Genomic DNA, 23258 nt, shown 5'->3' with positions numbered 1-23258 from the left:
TCAAATAAAATGTGGAAACATGTTTGTTTTTTTAACCTAATTTCCTCCTAATTTGGTATTATCTGCAGACGTGACCGCTCTGCCACATGTGAATACCATGACATATGTGAATTGTAGAACACAGACTTTAGTCATTATAAAATCAACCTGTGTCGACTGCTTGGACCTTTCTAACCACTCATCTTCTTTATAGAAGCTTCCTTATTACTGCATGATCCAAATCTTCATCATTACTTTATAATAAGACGATGACATCTTCACAGAGAGTATTAACTTCAGCCCATGCTGACACACTAATGAATGTTTGAGCTGCAACAACTGATCTGGGATTGTTTTATTTCATTCATTATCGTTCTAAAAACATTATGAAGACATATAATTAAGGTGATGACTCAGAGTTATGATTGTGTTAATAATATTTTGGTTCATAGAAAGTGCAGTGTTACATTTATATTGAATGAATCAAGAGACAATTAATTAACTAAAGAAATAAACTTTAGCACTATTGTGGGGACTGAGTGCACTTCACAGACTAGTTTTGGGTTCATCCTGAGGGTGGCAGCATGGCTTCATGTGAAAACACCAACATGGAAACTCTGTATAGATCCTACAGAGTGCTTTAAATGTCGATAGCTCAGATTTGGACTGAATGAGGTTTGGGTCATGGATAAAAATACACACAAGACACTATCAGCTTCCTCCTTTTTGCTTTGAACGCCACAGAATTTATCCAAGCTTGTCATGCTCTGTGCACAATGATGGGGAGGAGATACGATCAGTAATCACCAAAAACAGATGCTATATAATCACAAGGTTTTACAGCCCTCTTGGCATTTAATTCAGTAGACATTCTGAATGCATAAAAGCCCTGTTGGACTCAGAGAACTTTTCATAAGAGCTCATTATTATTCATTTGAGCTGTGTGACCACTTGGAAAATAAATTCAAATTCATTAACTGGAGAAAATGAATTTGTGCACAACAGTCTTTTGTTATTAAATGTTTATTGGACAAAGTTTGTCATCAGAGGGCACTGCAGGCTCCTGATACTTTCTGTGTTTGCTCATGTTTATCCTCAGACGACACACATTGCAAACATTCTCTTTATAATTTATACTGTGTACGTTTGCATGTTTCTTTGACCGGACGTTCTCATTTTTTCCCCTTACAAGAAAGAGAATATACCAGAGACCCCTCATCATGTTTGTCCCTTGGACGGGTTTAGTTCTTCATACCTTACGACTGGATGTCTTTTTTCTACGTCAAGATGACATTGGGCTTTGGTTATTTAACAACACAACTTAAAACTAATGAAATGTCCACATGATCTGTTGATCTGTCATCAGTGTGCTGTGTCAAATTGAATTTGGCATTAGACATTGTCCTGATACGTGACAGCAGAACCTAAATTCATACATTCATTCATACATATATTATTTTCCGGGCATAAAAGAATACAAGGCACGTTTTATTTTTATTTTTTAATGATATGGAGGTGGACTCCAGTATATAAAGAAAAAATAACAAATAAGTGTATAAGGAAAGAGAACGAAACATACTGCCAAACAAAATGTCACGCACACGTCCTCATGCATCACTCTGCAGGGTCACATAGTCACAGAACAAGTTCATAATTATGAAGGCTTATCTTCCATTTTGATTTGAGTCCATGATTGGTCCCATGGAGGTGCTTCTTTCTCCTGAACACCATTTATTCTACAGAGCAAACATTCATAAGATGCTGTTTCCACCATTGCATTAAACCATTCTTTCAGGGTCCAGGGTCCTTTGTTGTCTTCCAGTGTCTTAGAATAACTAGACAGACAACTTTGGACTTAAAGCAGGGGTGTTGAACATGTGGCCCAGGGGCCAGAACCAGCCCGACAAACTGTCCAGTCCGGCCCAATATATGACTTGGCACCCCTGATGTTGATGCACATGTTAAGGCTGAGAAGTTTCAGCAGCAATTTAAGCAGTGAGCAGATACTTAATGTAAAATGCTGCCTCAGAGGCTTTTCCACCCTGACCAGAATACAACTCTGTGAAATAACTATAAATACTTTCTATGGTCATATTTAAAGATATTGAACATTGTGCAAATTATTGTCAACCAGCAGCTTCAGTACGAAAGCATCTATATCAGACTTCTGTCTTAAAACAATATGTGTATAACCCTGCTGCTGAGGCACTGACAAAACCTCAAATTGTAAATGGTTTGTCAGGCAGGGGACAACTTAACCTGCTTCTTCAACAGCTTCCACTTTAGTGGAAAATTATGAAAAAAAATGCAGATGTAATTAAAGTGAGTAGCAGACTGACTGAAAGTGGAAAAACTGAGACATTCTGTTGAATTTGCACATATTTTTCTGAGGATATCGCAGGCTGTTCATCATTCGTTTTGTAAATGGATGAACATTTTCAGAGTGTACGTCTTATTTATTATTTATAGGTTATTATGCAGTGGTTTCACTGGTCCAGCCAACTCGAGATCAAACTAAAATGAGTCTGACACCCCTGACTGAAAGGAATTTCAGAACCAAACCAACAACTTTGAATTTCTAATACTCTAATCCAGAGTGCTCTGACCAAACTACATTCCCCCATACACAGCACAGTGCAGGAAAGTTCCTATTTCAGTTTCACATTTCCAACAGCTGTTGCTATTCAACACTCCCTAATAAAGCATAAATAAACAAATTTCAGCCATAAAATATGATCAGGTTTTGGAGCTTGTCCACTTCTGTGTCAGGATCACCTGCAGACTGACTTGGCAGAGATGGCTGCCATCTTGTTTTTACACAAATTAGTGTATTGTGCAAATTATTCTTCCACATGTTCACCACTAAAAACCTCGATCGTCAGGGCCGGGGCTACTTGATGGGACAAAAAGTGTCCATGAACGAGGACAACAGGTCTAAATTAAGTAGAATGAAATGTCTTCATATGAGGACACAGGGTCTCAGGAAATTTATAGTGCAGAAGAGTTCCTAATTATGTTTTCTAATTCCAGCAGCTATTGTTATTTATCAACTTCTTTCAACAGTCCCTGATTTCATATTTTTTCTTCTTCTTTTTTTTTTTAAGTCAAATTTTTAGTGACTTTTGTTAGGTTGGTACGTGACAGTCCTGCATATCAAATGAGACATTCAGTCTTGACCAACGAAACTAAAAATACAATACAAACAGGGTAATAGAGATCCGTACAAGACGGGGTACAGCACCAGTCCCAGCCCGCCAAAAATCAATCAATATAACAAAATTAAATTTGAATAATTAAAAAACAAAATAATAATATTAATAATAAAAAATAAATAATAATAATCATGGATAAATATAAAATAAAAAAGATTACAGAACAATTAAATAAAATAAAAAAATAATAATAACAATAATAATTATTATTATTATCATAATCATAAATAGATATGAAATAAAATAAAATAATAAATACATACATAGTAAGAAATAGATGATAAAAAATAAAGAAATAATAAATACATTAAAATTACTAGTGATAATAATAAAAAAACAAAAAAAACAACAACAAAAATCACATTTCCATTTTAAAAATACATTTTTATGTTTTGCACCAATACTCCTTGTGTGTAAACTTAGAAATAAGCCAGGTTCTGATTCTGAAAATTAAGTTTCCCACAAAGCAGATAACGAAAATATTCTAAAAGTATACCATAAACTCCTCACACAGTAACCTGATGGCCACATGACATCCTTAAACAAGGCAATTTTTATTTTTCTGTTGTCTGTTTATGATTTATTTTGCTTTATATTATCCTTATAAAACAAAGTTTCCGCTGCTGTAAGTGCAGCGGTGTGGCCTCTACATAGATTATGTTATGATACAGAGAGCAGGGTGTGATCTTGTGAATTATGTAATTGAGAAATTAGAACAATAATATCCCACCTCATACGAAACACCCTCACACCGCAACACTGCTGTCTCCCCCTTGTCGGCCGTTCTGCTCTCCGATTGGTCCACGCGGAGGGGGCGTTTCCATAAACAAGCGCGACGGACGCTCCTGATTGGTCGCCGTCACGCCGCTCAAACTGTTGCCTGGTGATCTGCTTGCAGCTTGTCAACCGCACGATCCAGTTACTGTAGCTGCCTGCTGCAATGAAAATATCTCGGTTGGTGGGTGGATAATATTCGGGCCCGGTTCCATCAGTATTTCTCCAACACTTACTGAGTGAGTACTTTATTTATCTGTACATTAACAACAGCTGACAGCGTTCAGTTTAACGTCAATATCTTTAGAGGAAGCTCACGAGACAAGGCAACACGCTTGAGGTTTGTTTGTAGCTAATTTGCGGTTTTATGTGTTTTGTGATTTAGGCAGAGCTCTAAACTGGCTCCGTTGTAACGTCACTAACCAGAGTCCGTGTTGGAAAGCTGTGAATTTGGCGGCAATTTGTCCTAAGTTGTGTTAAGTGTCGCCATTTGTTTGACTTGTTGGATTTATTGCTGCTCTGCATTGGAAATGTGGGAGCTACATTCAGTCTGTGGGCAGTGGGAGCTAACACACACTTGTACGCACAGTACAGACGAGCCCCTTAAAAACAATCATCCTACAGCTGTGTGTGTGTGTGTGTGTGTGTGTGTGTGTGTGTGTGTGTAGCTGTGAAGGATGTCAGAGATGTGAAGCAACAGGACAAGTGCATAACACATATTTACATATACAGGAATTATTTTCAAATGTTGTCTCATAATGCATTTTGCATTTTTTGTGATTTTTTTGTTGTTCCCAAATATGTGTAGGCACGTAGGATGGCTCTCTTGTTTTTGCAAAATTCTTATGTCTAATTTAATGATCATAAATCAAGCATAGATAGCAGTGCATTGATCATATGAGGGGGCTCCTGTATTTTGAATTCCACAGACTCAGTCCATTACCACGCATGAGTCACTCTGTTGATAGAGACAAAATATATGATCCACAGCAATGCCCGGTGCATTCCTGATCATATTAGCCTTCTAGGTCTGGGCCTGGAGAGTAGTTGGCGAAAAATCTGCTCTGGAAAACAATAGGCTGCATGCCACTGCTGTGTAGGCTGTGAGATGAGGAGAAGGAGAAGGAGGAAGCACGTTTAAAACAGAATAGTTCTTGTATCATCCTCCTCCTCCTCAAGTTTACCTGCAGCTGTTACAGTTTACTTGTGTCGACGGTGTTGGGCTGAGTAAGATAAGGGAGTAATAGAGCACAGAGCGGTGTTTAGTGTTCTGGGAGACAGAGTTTATTTTGGTGACGAGGTTTTGCATACTGATGAGCAGCTCCTGTGCCCACAGCACCGTAGGAGACTGGGAGTGTGAGTAGGCTACACGCAAGTCCTTGAGCTCTTTCAGCAAGGAGAAGATGAAATGGAGAAAGTGGTATCTGGAGTCTTATCTGATTCAATAAGAGTAACGAGTGTGTGGATACCAGAGGAGACGCTTTGATCACATTAGGAGATTGTGTGGTTCTCATTCACACTCCGAAAACAAAAAGGTAGGAAAACAGTGAGGAACTTTGGGGCTTTTATTATTGGTGTCATAAGGTATCGTCAGCTCTATATGTACAAGGCATTAAATATGATGCTTATGTTAAAGGGGCACTCCACTGATTTTACACAGTAAGGTCAGTTTACTCGCCATTGAGAGTAATATTCAGGCTGTGTTGTGTAATGTCCTCTGCAGCTCTTCAGGAGTCTTTGTCAGAAGTGTGACAGATTAACCCTGATGACATCAGCAAGGTTATCTCAAGTGAGGCTTGAGACTTCAAATGTCTGCCAGAAAACTTGTGTTATACTCTGTAGGATGACATTTGACAGATGAGGGCATTTAACAGGCAGGCAAGGTGTAATGAAATGTGCTTTTAAAATATATTCTGGGACCCAGGGTTTTTGAACACATGACCCGCTCCAGGGACTTAAAGTCAGGATGTCTGAAGACACTGATGCTTTGATTTCGACTGTTCTTTTTGACTCTTGCAAGTCCCTCAGCTGAACAGAAGTGCAATGCTGAGTCACTGGAGTGCCCCTTTAACTCAAGGAGATAGAGCTGTAGAGTGCCAGTTTTGTGTCATTGAAGTACATCTGACCAACACTACACAAAGAGCTCAAAGGGACAGTTTGCCTCAAAATGAACTGGAGACCATCTTGCGATTGGATCACTCCACTCACAATACAAAAATGTGGGCCAGGGAATGAACTCGAGCTGAGGAGGTATTGACAAAAAAGCTAACACCATGTCAGTTATGTCGAGATGGTCTGAATATCTGAAAAGCGACGAAGCTCAGAGAGAGACAGTCTGCAACATATGCCGTTAGTTGGTGCCAATCAAGACGGAAAACACAACAAATTGAGAGCATGTATAGAAGGAATTCGCTGTTCTGTTACCTGAAAAGGTGCCATCCCAGTGACCCCACCTTTATTTTAACCCTTTGAAACCTGGAGTGACATCACTTTTCTCGTGCTGCTTTCGAACGCCTTTTGCAAATATTTAAACCTTTGAACCCTGAGTGAATTGGTGCGATCGCTTTCAAAAACATAGGAAAAAAAGGCAACTTGGTTAGAATTGTCCCACAAATTGCAAAAACTGAATAGATTTAGAAATTTATTTAAATAAGGGAAAAAAGCTAGGGAAAACTACATTTATGATTATATTTACTGTTACATCTTAAAATTATTTTACAGAGTTTTTCAACACTTTTTTCCAGGTCATTTCCTTGTTTGTTTTTAACTTTGTTTAAAAATAATTTCTTGTTTTACATTTTCTAATTTCTTTCTAATATTTTGGGTAATTTCTTCTTTTGTTGCTTATTGCGTTCTTCCCATTTTTTAAAAAAAGAAATCAAGCTAATTTCCTCAGGTTTTAAAGGGTTAGTGTTATATAGCAGGCTAACTTGTATTGTTTTGTTTAGGCAAATAAAACGTGTTTGCAAAAATTAAATGTTTACATTTTTAAATGTTATTCAATGTATATATTTTTTTAAAATCACAAAATATGTTCTAAACCAAGCCATGTTTGCACAGTTAAATATTATTTCTATTTTATATGTTAATAAACTCTATTCTGAAGTTTGGCTAATGTACTCTGTGGTTTAGGGCTGTGCCACGTCATCTCATTCATGGTGATACTGGTATAATTTTTAATATGATATGAAAAATTCATATGGTGATATTTCCGATATTTCGACTTTGACATATTGACATCATACTGTTACCCACTGTAACAACAAGCATGGCTGAAAGCAAAATTATTACAGACTCTGCGGTGGTTCCAAAAAGAGGAGCAGCTTCAGTAGTGTGGAATAAACTGTGGCGTCCTGAATGTTTTATGAACAGCAGCTCCTCTGGCAGCAGCACAGCGTCTCTCCCTCTCCTCTCTCGCCGTGTGCACACAGGAGTTTGTGTCGTCAAGTGATTCTGTCATAAACCTTTGGTAATGTAAACCTATGTGACGCTGGCGGCTCGACAAAAACTACATATATGTGAATGTGTGATAATTGTGGTATCATAACAGCCTGTCACAGGTTACAGCGTGATGATTAGAGGAGAAATGGCAGAGCATAAAGGTCCAGGTGGGAAGAAATAATCATTTAGGATTTTACTAAATGTAAGAAATCACCTGTTGATTTATATATATATAGATCCCAGGGGACATTTATTTAAATGTGTAATTAGTGGTAGATTTTATTTAGTTGAACTATTAATATTGTAACAGAATCTGAATCTCACTCTGAGTTACTGTTGTAGAAATGAGAGATTGTTTCATTTTTACTGAATATTTGAAGCAAACTTTAAAACTACATCACTTATTTGTTGCAATTCTATGTTCTTCAATCAATAATGAAATATTTTCTTTACTCATTTGTCGAATTGTCAAGAATATCGTTATTGCAAAAATACCCTGAAATATTGTGATGTTATTTTAGGGCCATATCGCCCACCCCTACCGTGGTTTCTTCAGGCTTCAGTCATTATCAGGATACTCATCAAACTGCCATGATCAAATTATATATCGTGATAAATATCGATATATTAAATATCGTGTGTGTTCATTCGTGTCCCCTTAAAAACGTACCACTCCATGTGTAGTCACATGACTCTGCCCGTCCAATCCGTGACCTGGAAGCAACATGGAGAAGAACTCAAACACTGAGGCAACTGAGCAACTTGAGCAACCCGTACCAAAGAGAAATGCGGTGCCTGTCATTTGGACACATTTTGGCTTTTGTGAAGACAGAAAGAAAACAAATGTAAACAATGTGGAGAAGAAGCACTACAGATAAAAGGAAAATTATGTGTTTTTGATTTATGGGTGAACTGTCCCTTTAACTGATGCACTTTTAAAGGAATATATTGTACGTGTATAATTTGGTGATATTTTTTCTGCAGGTACAATTGAGCCACTGACGAAGGCATGTGGCGGATATTATGGCTTACAGTCGGCACACGCCTCTTTGGAGCCAACAGCTGGCTGCCTCACACTGTCCTGTAGCTGGGCCGCCTCTGCCTGAGCTCCATGCACCTCACGTATCGTACCTTTTGACTTCATGAAGATTCCTGACATCGGTGATGTAATGAATAAATTTGAAGTCCTTGGGATTGTGGGTGAAGGTGAGTTCTCATTTGATTCTGCTGTAAAATGTGACACTGTAAAATGTTAAAGCATTTTCTGTACATTTCATGATCACTGGTTCAGTCCAGTCTTTAGCCAGAGCTTTTCATGTGAGGTGGTTCACCCACAAATTTGTTTTAGGGCTTTTCAGTGAGCAATCGTTTGATTGTTTTGATCCAATTTGGCTGCAGAACAAGGCCGTTAAAAGCCTGATCTGTTGTTCATGATTATACAACTCAATAAGGTCAAGGACAATTTTAAAAAATTTATTTGTTTGAAAGAATTTTTACATGGAAAAATTGAAGCTGATGTGACCTGAATTCATGCTCTTGTGTTATTGTAGAAGTGAAGAGGAGGATTGTGGGATTCCATTTCATTGTTGTAAATATCAATGGGACGGGACGATTTGATAGTTCAGTTCCCCCAAAATGCTCCTCAAGGCTTTTCTTTTTCCTCGAGCCACTTGGTTGATAGAAAGTGGCAGAGGCCCGGAGGTTAGGCCACCCACTTGTCCCAGTTTTTACTCTGCTACTCCTCCATCCTAGAAGTTTTATAATGTGTGTATAATGTGTCGCTGGAAGACACAGGGAAACTCTGAGCTGGATTGTGAAGGCCTGTCCAAAGATGAGTCTGTCTGGAATGAAGTCAGCACTTTTAGTGCCACATGAAGCTGTAAAGTTGTGGAAGTTTTTCAGTCCAGCTCTACTTACTGCCTCTGCACTCACGGCACAGTCACAGTGCGCTCCACTTGATCCAGCATCATAGATTTTTCCTCACTGATCTTGAGGTCAGTCAATTTAGTTAATCATTTAGGACTGAGTGCAGCATGTTGGCTTACCCTGGCAATTAAATACACAGAATCTGCAATTATATCCAGCTCCTTATCTGAGGAGGAAAACAAATGGGATAAATAATTCTGGTGGTTTCCTCTTTGTGGCACAAAATCGAATCCTGTTGTTTCATGTATGTAAATGTTGGCATTGTACCGTTCTGCAAACCACAGATATGTTATATTTGTATGTTTTATATGTATCACATCAATGTTTCTAGAGTGATTGAGTTCTGATTACATGTACATGAGACGGCTGCCAAGCCACAACCACTGCAGACCGCTGTTGTTAGCTATACATTGGCAGCATTTCCAGCGTTGATTGTGCCACCAAAACTGAGATATAGGCAGCATTTAGCAACACATTGGTGGCATTTCCAGTGGCAATTGTGCCACCAAAATTGGGTGTTTAAGCGACTGATTGGCAGCATTTCCAGCAGTGACTGTGCCACCGAAACCAGGTGTGTTTTGACGACACATCCGTGGCATGTCCAGTGGCAAGAGTGTTCCCAAAATTGAAATTGGTGTGATTTAGGAACACATTAGCGACATTTCCAGCGGTGGTTTTGTCACCAAAACCAGATGAGTTGGGGCATCGGTAGTATAGTGGATAGTAGTGGATACTGCAGCGGTCGCTGGTTCGATTCCAGCTTGCGGCCCTTTGCTGCATGTCATCCCCCCACTCTCTCTCTTTCTCTCCCCATTCCACACTGTCCTGTCAATTAAAGGCAAAAAGCCCAAAAAATAATCTTTAAAAAAGAAAAAAAACAGATGACTTTTAGTTACACATCAGTGACATTTAAGCTGCAAATGTGCCACCAAAACTGGGTGTGTTTTCGCAACACATCAGTGGCATTTCCAGTGGCAATTGTGCCACCACAACCAGGTGTGTTTTGAAGACACATCAACGGCATGTCCAGTTGAAAGAGAGTTACCAAAACTGGGTATTTTAGTGACACAGACACATCATGGGCATTTCCAGGCTCAATTTTGCCAACAAAACTGAGTGTCTTTTAGCAATTCAGCAGCGACGTCCATCTGTCATTGTGCCACTAAATTGGTGCGCTTTAGGAACATATTAGTGGCATTTCCAGCGGTGGTTTTGCTCAAAACCAGATAAGTTTTAGTTACACATCAGATGGATTTTAGAGGCAAATGTGCCCCCAAAACTGGGTGTGTTTTAGTGACACACCAGCGGCATTTTCTGGTGTGATTGTTGCACCGTAACTGGGTATTTTAAGCCAAAACCGGATTTTTTTCTGAACCATCTGCACTACACAAAAACGTACAAATGTTACATATCAGTGGGTTGCAGAAACGCACAATGGCAATATTTATTCTGGCAGTTTGGTTGCAGCTTGTAATGGATTTGTCTGAAAGGACAGTTTTAAACAAAAATCCTTTTCTGTGTTTGATGATTTAAGCATAGCTGACAAATAGCACATATAAAAACATGCAAAAAGTTACATCCTTTTCATGCTGTCCAGTTTGCTTATTGTTTCTTTTTCTGTTAAAGTTGCTCAGAAATGTAATACTTTGCACCAACCACAACTGCATCTGTAAGAAATTACAGTAGAAGTATTATAAAATTAGAATTTGTCTTAATAGTCACTGTTTAAGATCCATTACCTTGAATAGATTTTGAGTGGCTTGAAATACATGTTTCTAGCTTTTTTTAAATGAATGAAAAACAATGGTCACTTTGAATGAAGGAAATCAGTGTAAATTAATGTAAAGTACATGCAATTAGTGATTAATGTGTTGAAACATACACAGTCACCTGTCTGGTCTCCATCTGAAGAGCAACAACACTGTTGCACTCATGGTCAAATATATTTTTTAGGTATCTAAATTGTGTTAAAGCAAAGGTAAATATTTTATTGCAGCCTTCTGAAGAGAGTCGATGACTTCTTGTAGCACTGATGTTCTGGTGAAGGAGCACAGAGCAGTTCGTCATATGCCTGCTCTGTCCAAGAATTCCTCTTGAACCCTCAGGGGATGTGTGTGTGTGTGACTGCCAGGGTCGATAACATCAGAACTACAGTAGCTTGCCAACACTTGTGTCCTACTTTCTGAGCCACCTGTCCTTTTATAGAGGGGGGTGTTTTTCCTTGATTCATGTGAACATATGAAGCAAAAAAAAAGAGGCTTTAAAACCCTTTTTACTTTGTAGCAATACAGAGAAATAAAACATTTCAGTAGTTGCTGGACTTGTTCACATTGTTGGCCAACTCGTAACTATATAAATCAAGCTCAGATTTATTTTTTAATGATTATAGGTCATGCTGGAATTGTTAATCACAGGTTAACATTTTAAACTGAATTTAAGATGTAATTTGTAGCTCTGCTTGAGTGGGAAAAGAAGCATTTGGATTACAGGAATACTTTGAATATTCATGAAAAGATTAGCTGTGGTGAATCTCAGTTAAACATGCTGTTTGTGTCTTTTTTAGGTGCCTATGGTGTTGTTTTGAAGTGCCGACACAAGGTAAGATGTTACAGATTTTCATATAATTGCCTTGTAAATTATTGATCCAATCATCAATTGTTTTTTCAAATTCTTATCTTGTTATATTATGTATTTCATGTAATACATTATGCTCATGAAAATACTGTGTCATATCAGAAAGTCAACAGAGGTTTTTAAGGATAAGTCTGATGATATTTAATGTTTTTCTCATTCTCGACAAATACCATTAAAAGGCCAAAATCCCCAGTGAATCGATTGCAGTAACGAGAACTGTTTGTGCAGCCTTGGAATAGCTTATTTCTCTGTTCCACAGAACTCCATTGTAAGAACACATCAGTGAGTCATACCATTACACCTGGTGACATGTTCCTTCATTACCATGAACATAGGCATGAGTCAGTCCCACATACACCGTCTTGTTGCCATGAATACTCACTAGAGCCCCACATATGCATTAATCCACAGCTAAAAGTGCACTGTCTGCTCCTATTTGAGTAACAGTTGGTAAAAATTACAGTGTCCAAGTAATTATTTGAAAATAAAAGATTATCTATGACCAACTTCTAAAGAGGCTGTACACAGTATTCAGAGAGTATTAATCTGTTATTCAGAGTTGGATTCAGGTTGTCTGCGCACGGTTCTCAACATGGAGGAGGCCGAGCCAGCAGCTAATGGTGCTAACAGCACGAACAATGGCAACAGTGCTGACAGAGCTAGCGGTATTAAAGGGATACTTTGCAGATTATTAACCAGCTGTGTATCATAACAATATGGGTAGTTTGTATAAAGGAATTCAGATCTCCCTGCTCATCTCTCAGCTCAAATCTGCCGGATGACGCAAAACGTGTCATGGTGGATTTTTGCTGGCTGTATGGCTGTTGCTTGAACTACGGATTGTACTTCTGCATTTTTGTATGCCTGCCACCACGGACACAAAAAGTATAAGAGAGGCCAAGAGAGGCCCGTCCCTCTCTCGCTATCTCAAACTCAGACCAGACTCAGATCAAATGGTGAAACTAAGCAGTGTTGATCAAATATAAGCCAAGATTCTGTTGCTGAGTTGCCTATTTTTCACCTGGAAGGTTTTCAGAAACATATCTAAGCTTACTGTTTAACTATAATATGAGATTGTTTGTTACCATCCGGCCACCATGTTGTTTCCTTGTTGTTGCATGACGTCGTTCACCAGCAGGAGCGTGTATTATCTGGTGGGGCGCAGTGCATTCTGGTAGTTGTAGATTTTCTACTTCTTGAGCAAAAGTGAATGCCTCCGTCCTTCTTCTCTGTTTTCTCTGGTCATGTAGCACCGATATAAAAAGTATTTGTCTTTCTACTGTATAGACGGCACAGTTTTATGAAAAGACCCTCTTTCTAGCAGTGAAATACTTCTATGACCTGGGGGGTAACCGGAGGGTGGGCGGTACACTTCCCTCAACCAGTGGGTTGGGCAAGCTAACCTGCAGGGTAACCGGAGGGTTGTTAGTACACTTTAGTCAACCAATGGGTTGGGCAAGTTAACCTGCGGGGTAACCGGAGGTTGGGCGGTACACGTCCGTCAACCAATTGGTTGGACAAGCATTTATCAGCAGTAACTGCTGTGTAAGACTCACAGAGGGACTTTCTTCATTCTCTGGTCTGGACGCCATTACTCCACCATATCTAACATAGCAAATAGTTGTTTGCGGCTATATTAATGTTCTGACTGCCATATAGAGAACCTTTAAGATGTAGGCAACACGTAGCATGAAGCCTCTCCGTCTCTCCTTTGCTGACATGCCTCGCCTGAGTCGTTGCAGATGTTAGCAAATCTTTTTACCAGCTGTGTCGATGATTTTTGTCAGTTTTCAAACATTCCAGGCCCCTTAAAAAATGCAATGCACAGTAGAAAAATGATAATAATCTCCACAAAAACAATAGTTTCCTCATACTGGAGATGGTTGGGCCAAGGCATTTTTGTGCTCGGGCCCTTATTAAAGCTACAAGCAGTGATGAACCTTTGTGCTGGCAGAACTTCCAGTGAAAGTCGGGCAGTGCAGGAGTAAGATGGCATTTCCTGTTTGGAGTGCACGGTGCTGGAAATGGCCTATTGCAAATTTAATACCACTTTCTGTGTCCATTGTGTGGCGCTATACATCATGTGTAAACCACACCATGTCAATTTCATGTAAATTGTTTTTTTGTCACATAAGGCTGACTTACTGTTGTCAATAATTGTTGAAGACTTAAGCCCAGTTCAGACCAAAGATTCACGACAAGATGAGTTAAAACAAGCAACTAGTTGCAATGTGCCGTTCTGCAACGTTCTAAAAACCTGCCGGTTCACGCCAATGCAACTAGATGAGATGGTGTATCATCTCTATGCAACAACTCTGTATTTCTAAGAATGGCACTCTTGCGCTTCAGCCAAAAATTAAACTGCATCGGTGCTCACAGCACAGGACAAAATAGTAGACAATACATCAAGTGGGCCACTTCAAAAAATGACTGAACCCAAATGAAAGGAGGCTGGAGCACTCGATAAAATTGCAGAGCTTTTAACAAGGTGCAAACAGACTGACGTTTCGACTCTACTGCGTCTTCTTCAGAGTCACAAAAAAAAAAGCTTTACATTTTTATTTTTTTTTTTAATTTTTTTTTTTTGACTCTGAAGAAGACGCAGTAGAGTCGAAACGTCAGTCTGTTTGCACCTTGTTAAAAGCTCTGCAATTTTATCGAGTGCTCCAGCCTCCTTTCATTTGGGTTCAGTCATTTTTTGAAGTGGCCCACTTGATGTATTGTCAACTCTGTATTTCTGTTTTGTTTTCCAACTTTTCAGGCTGATTTGGTGGCTGAATATAATTTGTAGCTTCTTAAAATATGAATGAGGACATTGATAGTGAAATAATGGCTACACGGATGACTGAGTGTGGATTCTTAATGGCCCATATAATAACAATAGAAGCGGACTTCACTACAAACTGATTGGCTGTTGAAACAGGTGACTTGCTTTATGTTCTAAAACCAGCAGCTGGCGATTTGACCAGTTGACACCAGTTGACCAGTTCACACTGCCGCAACTTTTCTCTGCAGTGTTTTAAAATGGTTTCATCTCGTCACGAATCTTTGGTCTGAACTGGGCTTTTGCCTTCAATAGGTGTCAGTGAGTTTGGGGCTGAGAAACACAAACAGGCTGGGGAATTTGAAGTCTGGCAAACACACTGTTGGTTTTGGTCTTTTTATGGGATTTGTTGACAATAAAAAAATCTGGAGACTATCAGCTGCCTTATCCTTGAAGGATGGAGATTGTAGTGTCCTGTGTGTTTATCTTATAAAAGATGAGGCTTGTTGACTTTAGGTTTATTCCTGCAGAGGCCCAGAGGACATTAGTGGACACTGTGTTTTAAAGGGAGTGGTCTCCATGCACCTGGTCCCACCACTGTAGTTCACTGCACTGGTCCTGTGCCTTAGAATTACTGTGATGTCTTAAGTGGCTCCCACAGACTGCTGGGTAATTAGTTATAGTCTTTTGTCTCTGCTCGGGTTCATCAGTGAGAATGATCTGCTTTGAATGGCAACACATTTGTGAACTTAAATTCTTCCACAACTTTGTTTTCATTCATGTAAAAAGGGCTCTGATAGGTTGTCTTGAAGCAATTAATTTTTTAGCATAAGAATAAGGAAGCCGAAACACAAAAAAACAGCAGGACTGTGAAAAGCAGACGACCCGCACTGCAGTAATAGCCTTGTCATCTCAGTCCATTTAAGGAAGAGGCTGTGCCAGGAATTGACAGCAATCCAGCATGAATAAGAGAGACTAACTACCTCCTACTTACAGAGATTTGCAGGGAAAAAAAAGACAAAACACTTTCTGAGCCTTCCTCATTGAGATCCTCCATGTTTTTCTTGTTCTGCAATCGCTGTGCGTCTGCGTTCATTACAACGTTTATTGCGGCAATGACCTTATTCTGTGTATCCATTAGCCAGGTTTCTAATGCGATCAAGTTAGCTTATGTGTGAATTGTAAAAGACAACAGCATCGGACCTGATGTTGAGCTAGCACTCAGAAGTGAGGAGAAAGAAGAAAGCCCTGCTGTAAGCCGGAATCACAGCCTATAATTACTGGGCTTTATTATTCAGACTGATTGATCCCAGGCCGCAGCAGCTGCAAATGCCAATGTCTTCGTTTTATACAACAGATCTCACATCAACAGACCTCAGTTAGATCCGCACAACAGACGGAGGCTGTTGGTTTGTCTGTAACACTCTCTTAAATGTGTTTATATGTGCGAAAATACACCATCATCACCGCAAAGATTTCTCTGAAAGGTTTATCAGAACAGATTTGTCAGCTGGTCTGGTCTATGTAGAGGAATAAGATAATTCATATCGGCAGATATAAATCAGACTTTTGAAACACGTTCTTTATGTACACTCTTAGACATAAGGGTTCCTAAAGGGTTCTTCTTGAAGGGCCAAGGTTCTACCCAGAACCATTTGCTCCTGAAGACTCCTTTTTTGAAGAAAAGGTTCTTAAACAGTGCTTTTTTAAAACAAAGGGTTCCTTTAAGAGTTTTCAATGATTGAAAACATGGGTATTAAAAGATCCTCACCCTCAAATATTCATATGTTTACCCATGTGTCAAATGGTATTTTTAAATACAAATCAATTAATTTTACTTGTGTTCTGCAATAGTTGATATCTTAGCCATTATTTTATGCCATACAATACCAAGTGGTTTTATGGGTATTCAGCAATTTGCATTTAGTTCTAATTTGGAACCAAGTTTTGTTTTCCAGCCCTACTGCACCACTGAAATAGTAAAGGCTGTAAAGATTAAGGGTTCTTGAGTGGGTCCTTCTTGGGAACCTTGGAGCTAAAAAACACTGGCGGTGAACCACTGTCTTATTTCCAGTCTCGCCGCCCCCAGAACTAAATCCCCTTTCCCCCCACTCACTCTCTGCTTGTACATACCATCTCCTGTAGCAGCTCTTCTTCTCTGCTCCTATGGCAGCTCGACTCCTCTCCTCACCACTGATGCAAAGATAACTCTGTCGCTGTTGGTGTGTCTCTTGTGTAACGGAGAATAGATGAGGAGAGACTTGTTGTTGAGGTCGAGAAATACCCAGTGCTAATCGACCTACAGTCCCGACATTATACACACTGGCCAAAAAGATATTGCCTGGCGAGTTATAGCTCTGGAGATCGGCACTAATAGCTGGAAATCAACTTTTACTAAGGGTCTGCAGATGATTTTAAGCGAAAGCAGAGGTGGAAGAGGTATAGACCTTTCACTAAAAGTTTGGACCCATTACACCATAGAAGGATTCTCTGTCAAGCCTCTCATAGGGGGTTCTGGGAGGAACCCTTGACAGATTGCTCTTGATATAACCCTTTATGTTGGGTTTTAGCCACTCCAAGGGAATTCCAGGATCCAAAAAGGTTTCTCATATGGGGACAAGCCGAAGAACCCTATATGGTTCTAGTAAGCACCTCTGTTTCTGATAGTGTATTGATTTTGATGAACGCCATGTTTTTCATATGTCCAGAATGAATTTGTGCTGCCGATGCATACAACTAAAGAAAGGAATGGTCTGTTTAAATTTACTTGCAGTGGCCTTGATTTTTTTGTATCTGTTGATGTGAACATATTCATGTGCAGCTGAGCAATAATCAAGCACCCTGTAAACATGTATGGAGCCAGTACAACTTTAAAAGGTGACAATATGGGGACTCCCTAAAACTTAGGAGAAATAAGCTGCGTCCCTCCTCAACAACAACAACAGTGCTGATTGGTGGTTGACTGGATTACTGTCTGCAATGTAGTAACAGTGCAGTAGTTTAAAACAATCAGTTAAAGAGCTTTTGTTAGCTGTGTTGTCATTACTTGATTTGACATTAGTTTATGAAGCTAATTTGGAATGTCTTCTTAATTAGCTCATTACACTTTCATTATTTCTCTGGCATATAACAAAGGAACCACAGTCCCCTAGAAGGCTGACATTTTGCTCCGATGTGTGCACTGGAAACACCATAATATATGCTGTTTTAATAGAATATCTGTTGGTAACTTCATTGCTTGACGTGTGAAAGCACAGGAGGATGAATTCTCTGGCTGCAGATCAATATGGACCAGTGCCATCTGGAAAATATTGTATTGTTAGTGTGAATGCACGGGCATGTTTTTTCAAGGGCTAACTCACAGATCTATGCTGCATAATTATGTGTGCATACACACAGACGTGGGCACAGACACACACCTCATGCACGGACACACACGCATGTGTTGACACTTACAAAGCAGAATAACACATAGGCTTACCAAGGGATTGATGGCGCCATGACTATGGACAGGGAAGCGCGCTGGCCAGAGAAAAAGGCTGTATTTGTGTAACAACTGCTGCTGAGTCGCAGCTGCTCGTGCTTACAGAACGTACTTATTTCACCAGTGGCACGCCCCTCAAATTTGGTTTATACAGTACATGTGTTTAACAGGAATAATTAGATCCAAGAAAGATCTGGGGACAGATATAGAAAGGATAGAAATGCAAGTGTGCATTCATCAGTTACCACATAATAATCTGAATCTATTTAAGAGGCTGCTGGATGTGTCTACTCCCACATACGCTTCACAACATCTGAACACAGACTTAGAAGTCAGCTGGGCTAAAGCCTCATTTCCACCAAGCAGTCCGGTTCAGCTCAGTTCAGTTAGGTACACATTACAATGGTTATGTTTCTGTTTCCACTGTTAGAAGCTGTGGCTAGTTTTGAACCTGTAACTACTGTTAATACCATGGCAAGCTCTTCATACATTTGTAAGCTATAAATATAAAATGAAAGGATGTTTTGCTGCCTCTAGCAGCAGCTATAGAGTGAGAAAAATAATTGACTGTGCTCACTGTCGGCAGTTACAGACAATGTTCAAGGAATGTTTACTTGTAATGTTACTAAATGCACAAGTTGATGACATTCTCAATGAACACATCTTCAACTGTGAGCATCCCATTTGTTGAAGTGTCTCTTTTGAAGCGTTTTAAAAAATGTATATGAATTTCAACCAGCATTTATTCTAATCCTCAATTGGAGAAAAAATCGTTCCAGTGCGCTCCGACAGCACTAAACCCCTGCTCTTGCCTGACAAGGACTCAATGCACAAATCAACCTTTTTAAAATACCCCATCGAAAAAGACTCTCTCTCTTGTTCTAAAATGTGAGCGGGAAACCCTTTTATGTTAATGATAAGCCAGGTGCAGACATTCCTCTGTATCACTGCTGAAGAGGAAATACAGCAAAAGCTCGATGGAGCAGTGAGTGACAACAACCCAGTCTACATTCAAGAGTACTGTCTAAGCTTCAATTCAATTCAATTCAATTCAATTTTATTTATAAAGCCCAATATCACAAATCACAATTTGCCTCACAGGGCTTTACAGCATACGACATCCCTCTGTCCTTAAGACCCTCACAGCGGATAAGGAAAAACTCCCCCCAAAAAAACCCCTTTAACAGGGGAAAAAAAAAAAACGGTAGAAACCTCAGGAAGAGCAACTGAGGAGGGATCCCTCTTCCAGGACGGACAGACGTGCAATAGATGTCGTACAGAACAGATCAACATGATAAATTAACAGTAATCCGTATGACACAATGAGACAGAGAGAGAGAGGGAGACAGAGAGATGCAGGTAATGACAGTATCTTACAACAACATTATTGAAAGTAATAATATTATAGTTATAGTTCTGGCTACTGTGGTACAATATGTTGAAAGTATGTATTAATATCTGGCAGTATACATGTGTGACAATAGTCATATGTGTATAACAACAGTAGAAGTATTGACTAATGACTAATGATGGCAGCAGCAGCAGCAGGAGGCATCTGGCAGGACCACGGCAGCAGCACAACCACACACGTCAAACTATCCAGGCACCGCTGCGATATGAGTTAATCTGAGAGACAGTGGAGCACAAAGGCTCCGGAGAAGAAGCCGAGTTAGTTACATCCAGAATGGCCGAGTTAGCAAGATGCAGTAATAGAATATGAGAGAGAGAGAGAGAGAGAGAGAGAGAGAGAGAGAGAAGGAGAGAAGGTGCCCGGTGTATTATAGGGGGTCCTCCAGCAGACTAGGCCTAAGTCAGCCTAACTAGGGGCTGGTACAGGGCAAGCCTGAGCCAGCCCTAACTATAAGCTTTATCAAAGAGGAAAGTCTTAAGTCTAGTCTTAAAAGTGGAGACGGTGTCTGCCTCCCGGACCGTAATCCGGGGTCTAGGTAAATATCCATAGGGGTTACTTTTGGTTCTAAAGGTGATATACCGGAAGTTTTTGGTTGAAACAGGGCTCAAGTGTGACATAGTGAAGTTACACAAGCTTCTTTGACACGTTGTTCTCAGTAAATAACCAATATAACCTTTGAGGCACTACTAGTGATTTTTACTATTTACACTTGTACTATATTCAGAAAAAAATCTATCTTGTGCCTTTTCACAAGTCATTGAAATGCAGGAATAGATAGGGCAATGAACAAGTGATGTGCAGGTCAGGGTTTTTTAAAACATGCACCAACTTGACCTCTTATGAGAGCAAATCCGCCCTCCCGATTCACAAACATATGGTTCAATCGATTACCCGACTCTGACCTGCAAACTGGAGCTGAAGGTTTCTGGTAATGACCATCGCTAATAACAAAGTACTTGCTGTTGACTATATGGTTCTATATTATTGATGGACGATAAACAGTTTTTTGTCCAGTGCCATTGTTCTTGTAATGTATTTAATATTGAATTGGCATAAATGCTTTACTGTAAACAAGTCACAGATTCAAATAGTACCAGAATTTTGTGAATGGTTCGTTCCGGGTAAAAGTATCTTTTGTCAGATGGATTTAATTCTGTACTTCCTTGTCCTTGCAATATTACTACCTTCATTCACACAACAGCCGCACCGGCATTTTCCTTGAATTACTTCATCTTTTGGTAGGACATTGGTGGTACAGATTTAGCTGAATGTCTATTCATGGTTTTAGAGCACACCAGGGTATTTAGAAATCCTAATGGTGTGATTTTCAATAGCGTCAAAAACACAGACACTCCTCATTCTATTAAACTGTTACGGAGATGCTGTATTGAGGATATACTGAATGTAGTGCACAGCATGCACTGATAGAGGTCAGTCTCCACTGGTGTTAAAGGCAGATGAAGGATGGCGACTACGAGTGTTAGGGCTTACAGGACGAGTAAAAAGTCAGCCAACAATGGCAGAGAGAGACAGTGGTGGAAAAACGGTGGTAAATCCTAAATATTTTCATACCTAACTTGGTGAATTAGGGGTTAGTTATTGTTTGAACATTGGAATCACTTACTAAGACGGGTTTGGTGAGTTTTGCTTTGTTTCTGTCCAGTTTAAATAAAGTGTGTTTAAGGATGAGTTAAGTCAAGTCAAGTCAAGTCAGTCTTTATTTATATAGCACATTTCATAAACGAGACAACGCAATGTGCTTTACATAAAAGTGCAAGTGCAGAAGAGAAATACACAGACACACACACACACACACACACACACAGAAGGAATTTAACCATAGGTGGTTTTAAAAAGTAAGGTTTTTAACCTGCTTTTAAAGGTGTTCAGTGTGGGGGCCTTTCTCAGGTCTTCAGGCAGAGTGTTCCATCTTCTTAAGTGCAGAAGGCAGCATCTCCTGCTTTAGAGTTTGTGGGATGGTTAAAAGACCACTGCCTGTGGACCTGAGAGTTCTTGCACTTTTGTATCCAATCAGCATGTCTTGAAGTGCAAGGCCATTTAGAGCTTTGTATACTATTAATAAAATTTTAAAATTTTAAGATTCTGGTTTTGACAGGTAGCCAATGCAGAGATCTGAGAGCAGGTGTAATGTGTTCAGACTTTTTAGTTCCAGTGAGAATGCATGCAGCTGCATTTTGAATTAACTTTAGTCGCTGCACAGCTGATTTTGGGAGGCCGGTGAGTAGACCATTACAATAATCTAGTCTGCTTGTTATAAAAGCATGGATTAATTTCTCAGCGTCTGATTTTGATAGAAAGCCCCTTAGTTTGGATATGTTTTTTTAAATGGTAAAAGGCTGATCTTGTGAGATGATTGATGTGGTTCTTAAAATTTAGATCACTGTCTATGATCACACCCAGATTTCTAGCTTCACTTTTGCTCTTCAGAGACAGAGAATTGAGATGAGCTGCAATTCTCTGTCTCTGAGCCTTTGCACCAAAGATGAGTATTTCTTTTTTGTCTTTGTCCAGTTGTAAAAAATTTTCTGACATCCATAGATTAATATCTTCAATACACTGAGTTAGGAAATGTGTGGGATCTAGGTCATCGGGAGATAGAGGTATGTAGAGTTGTGAATCATCTGCATAATTATGGTAATTTATGTTGTGTTTCTGTGTAACGTGTGAGTGGGAGCATATAGAGGTTGAATAGTAGTGGTCCAAGAATTGAACCTTGGGGTACTCCACACGTAATACACACTCTGTCTGAGGCAAAGTCACCAATGGACACAAAGAACTGCCTTTCCTGGAGGTAGGTTCTGAACCAATTTAGAGAATGCGTGCAGCTGCATTTTGAATTAACTGTAGTCGCTGCACAGCAGATTTTGGGAGTTAAGCTAGTCTGAGTTCGGTGGAAGAGCTTGGGGAATGTAGCAAACTCACCACCATATGACAACCATTACCATCACACACTGTGAACCCTAGTTTAATGTCAGGAAGCTTTGAAAAAGCAGATACTGCCCAAGCTTACTGTAGAGAGAAGCATAATGTCAGTAATCCATTCTCTGTCAGTGTGGTAGCCTAAATCGTTTAATTAGAAAAGTGTATGTGGATGATTAATATCACAATGTCGACCAACTATTATTATAGCAAGAATTACTTTCCTTGATTGCTGAAAGTATATACAGTATATCACTGTGTGTAATGACAGGAGGTTGGCTGCTGTGGCTTTATTGGAGGACTTTTTTAATACACCACCTGGATGAGAATGGGACTGTGCTTCCATCATAATGAAAGGCGTTTAGGAGGAATGTATAATTTAAGCTGATAGTATGTTGAAAAGGTATTTGTATGTCGGCCAGGCCTGTCATGATAATTACATTACGTTGAGTTATCGCACGACATATGGACATGACCTTGATCATTTTGCTGACCTCGATATTTCCTGTTGTGTTAGAGAAAAAAATGCCAATAATATATATTGGGGGTTCTATACTGTGTGACAGACACCGATACAAGTCCTAGGTTTAAGTACTTGCGGAAGGTGTCTGAAAGCAGCACCAGAAAGCCGATGTCACTTTGGGTTTCTAAGGGTTAAGGGAATTTGGGATCCTAGCACCATTTTACATAGTA

The 23258-nt window shown here is 39.6% G+C and overlaps 1 protein-coding gene across 4 annotated transcripts in view; it reads left to right on the top strand.

Annotated features, from left to right (window-relative positions):
* Positions 1 to 4081: 4081 nt before the first annotated feature.
* The window catches only part of LOC125896189 (cyclin-dependent kinase-like 5), a 76551-nt gene continuing 57374 nt past the window's right edge, over positions 4082 to 23258 (top strand). For 3 of the 4 annotated variants that reach the window (XM_049588570.1, XM_049588572.1, XM_049588568.1), the window contains exons 1-3: positions 4082 to 4204; positions 8391 to 8612; positions 11896 to 11930. In XM_049588570.1, the coding sequence (XP_049444527.1) occupies positions 8549 to 8612; positions 11896 to 11930 (99 nt within the window). In that variant the 5' untranslated portion in view covers positions 4082 to 4204; positions 8391 to 8548. Of the gene's footprint in view, positions 4306 to 5301; positions 5501 to 8390; positions 8613 to 11895; positions 11931 to 23258 lie in introns of all 4 variants that reach the window. The other variant, XM_049588569.1, reaches the window with a different exon arrangement.

Source organism: Epinephelus fuscoguttatus, linkage group LG10, assembly GCF_011397635.1.
Source record: "Epinephelus fuscoguttatus linkage group LG10, E.fuscoguttatus.final_Chr_v1".
Classification (NCBI taxonomy): domain Eukaryota; kingdom Metazoa; phylum Chordata; class Actinopteri; order Perciformes; family Serranidae; genus Epinephelus; species Epinephelus fuscoguttatus.
The sequence above is the reverse complement of the archived record's forward strand: the minus strand, read 5'-3'. Positions and strand labels throughout refer to the sequence as shown.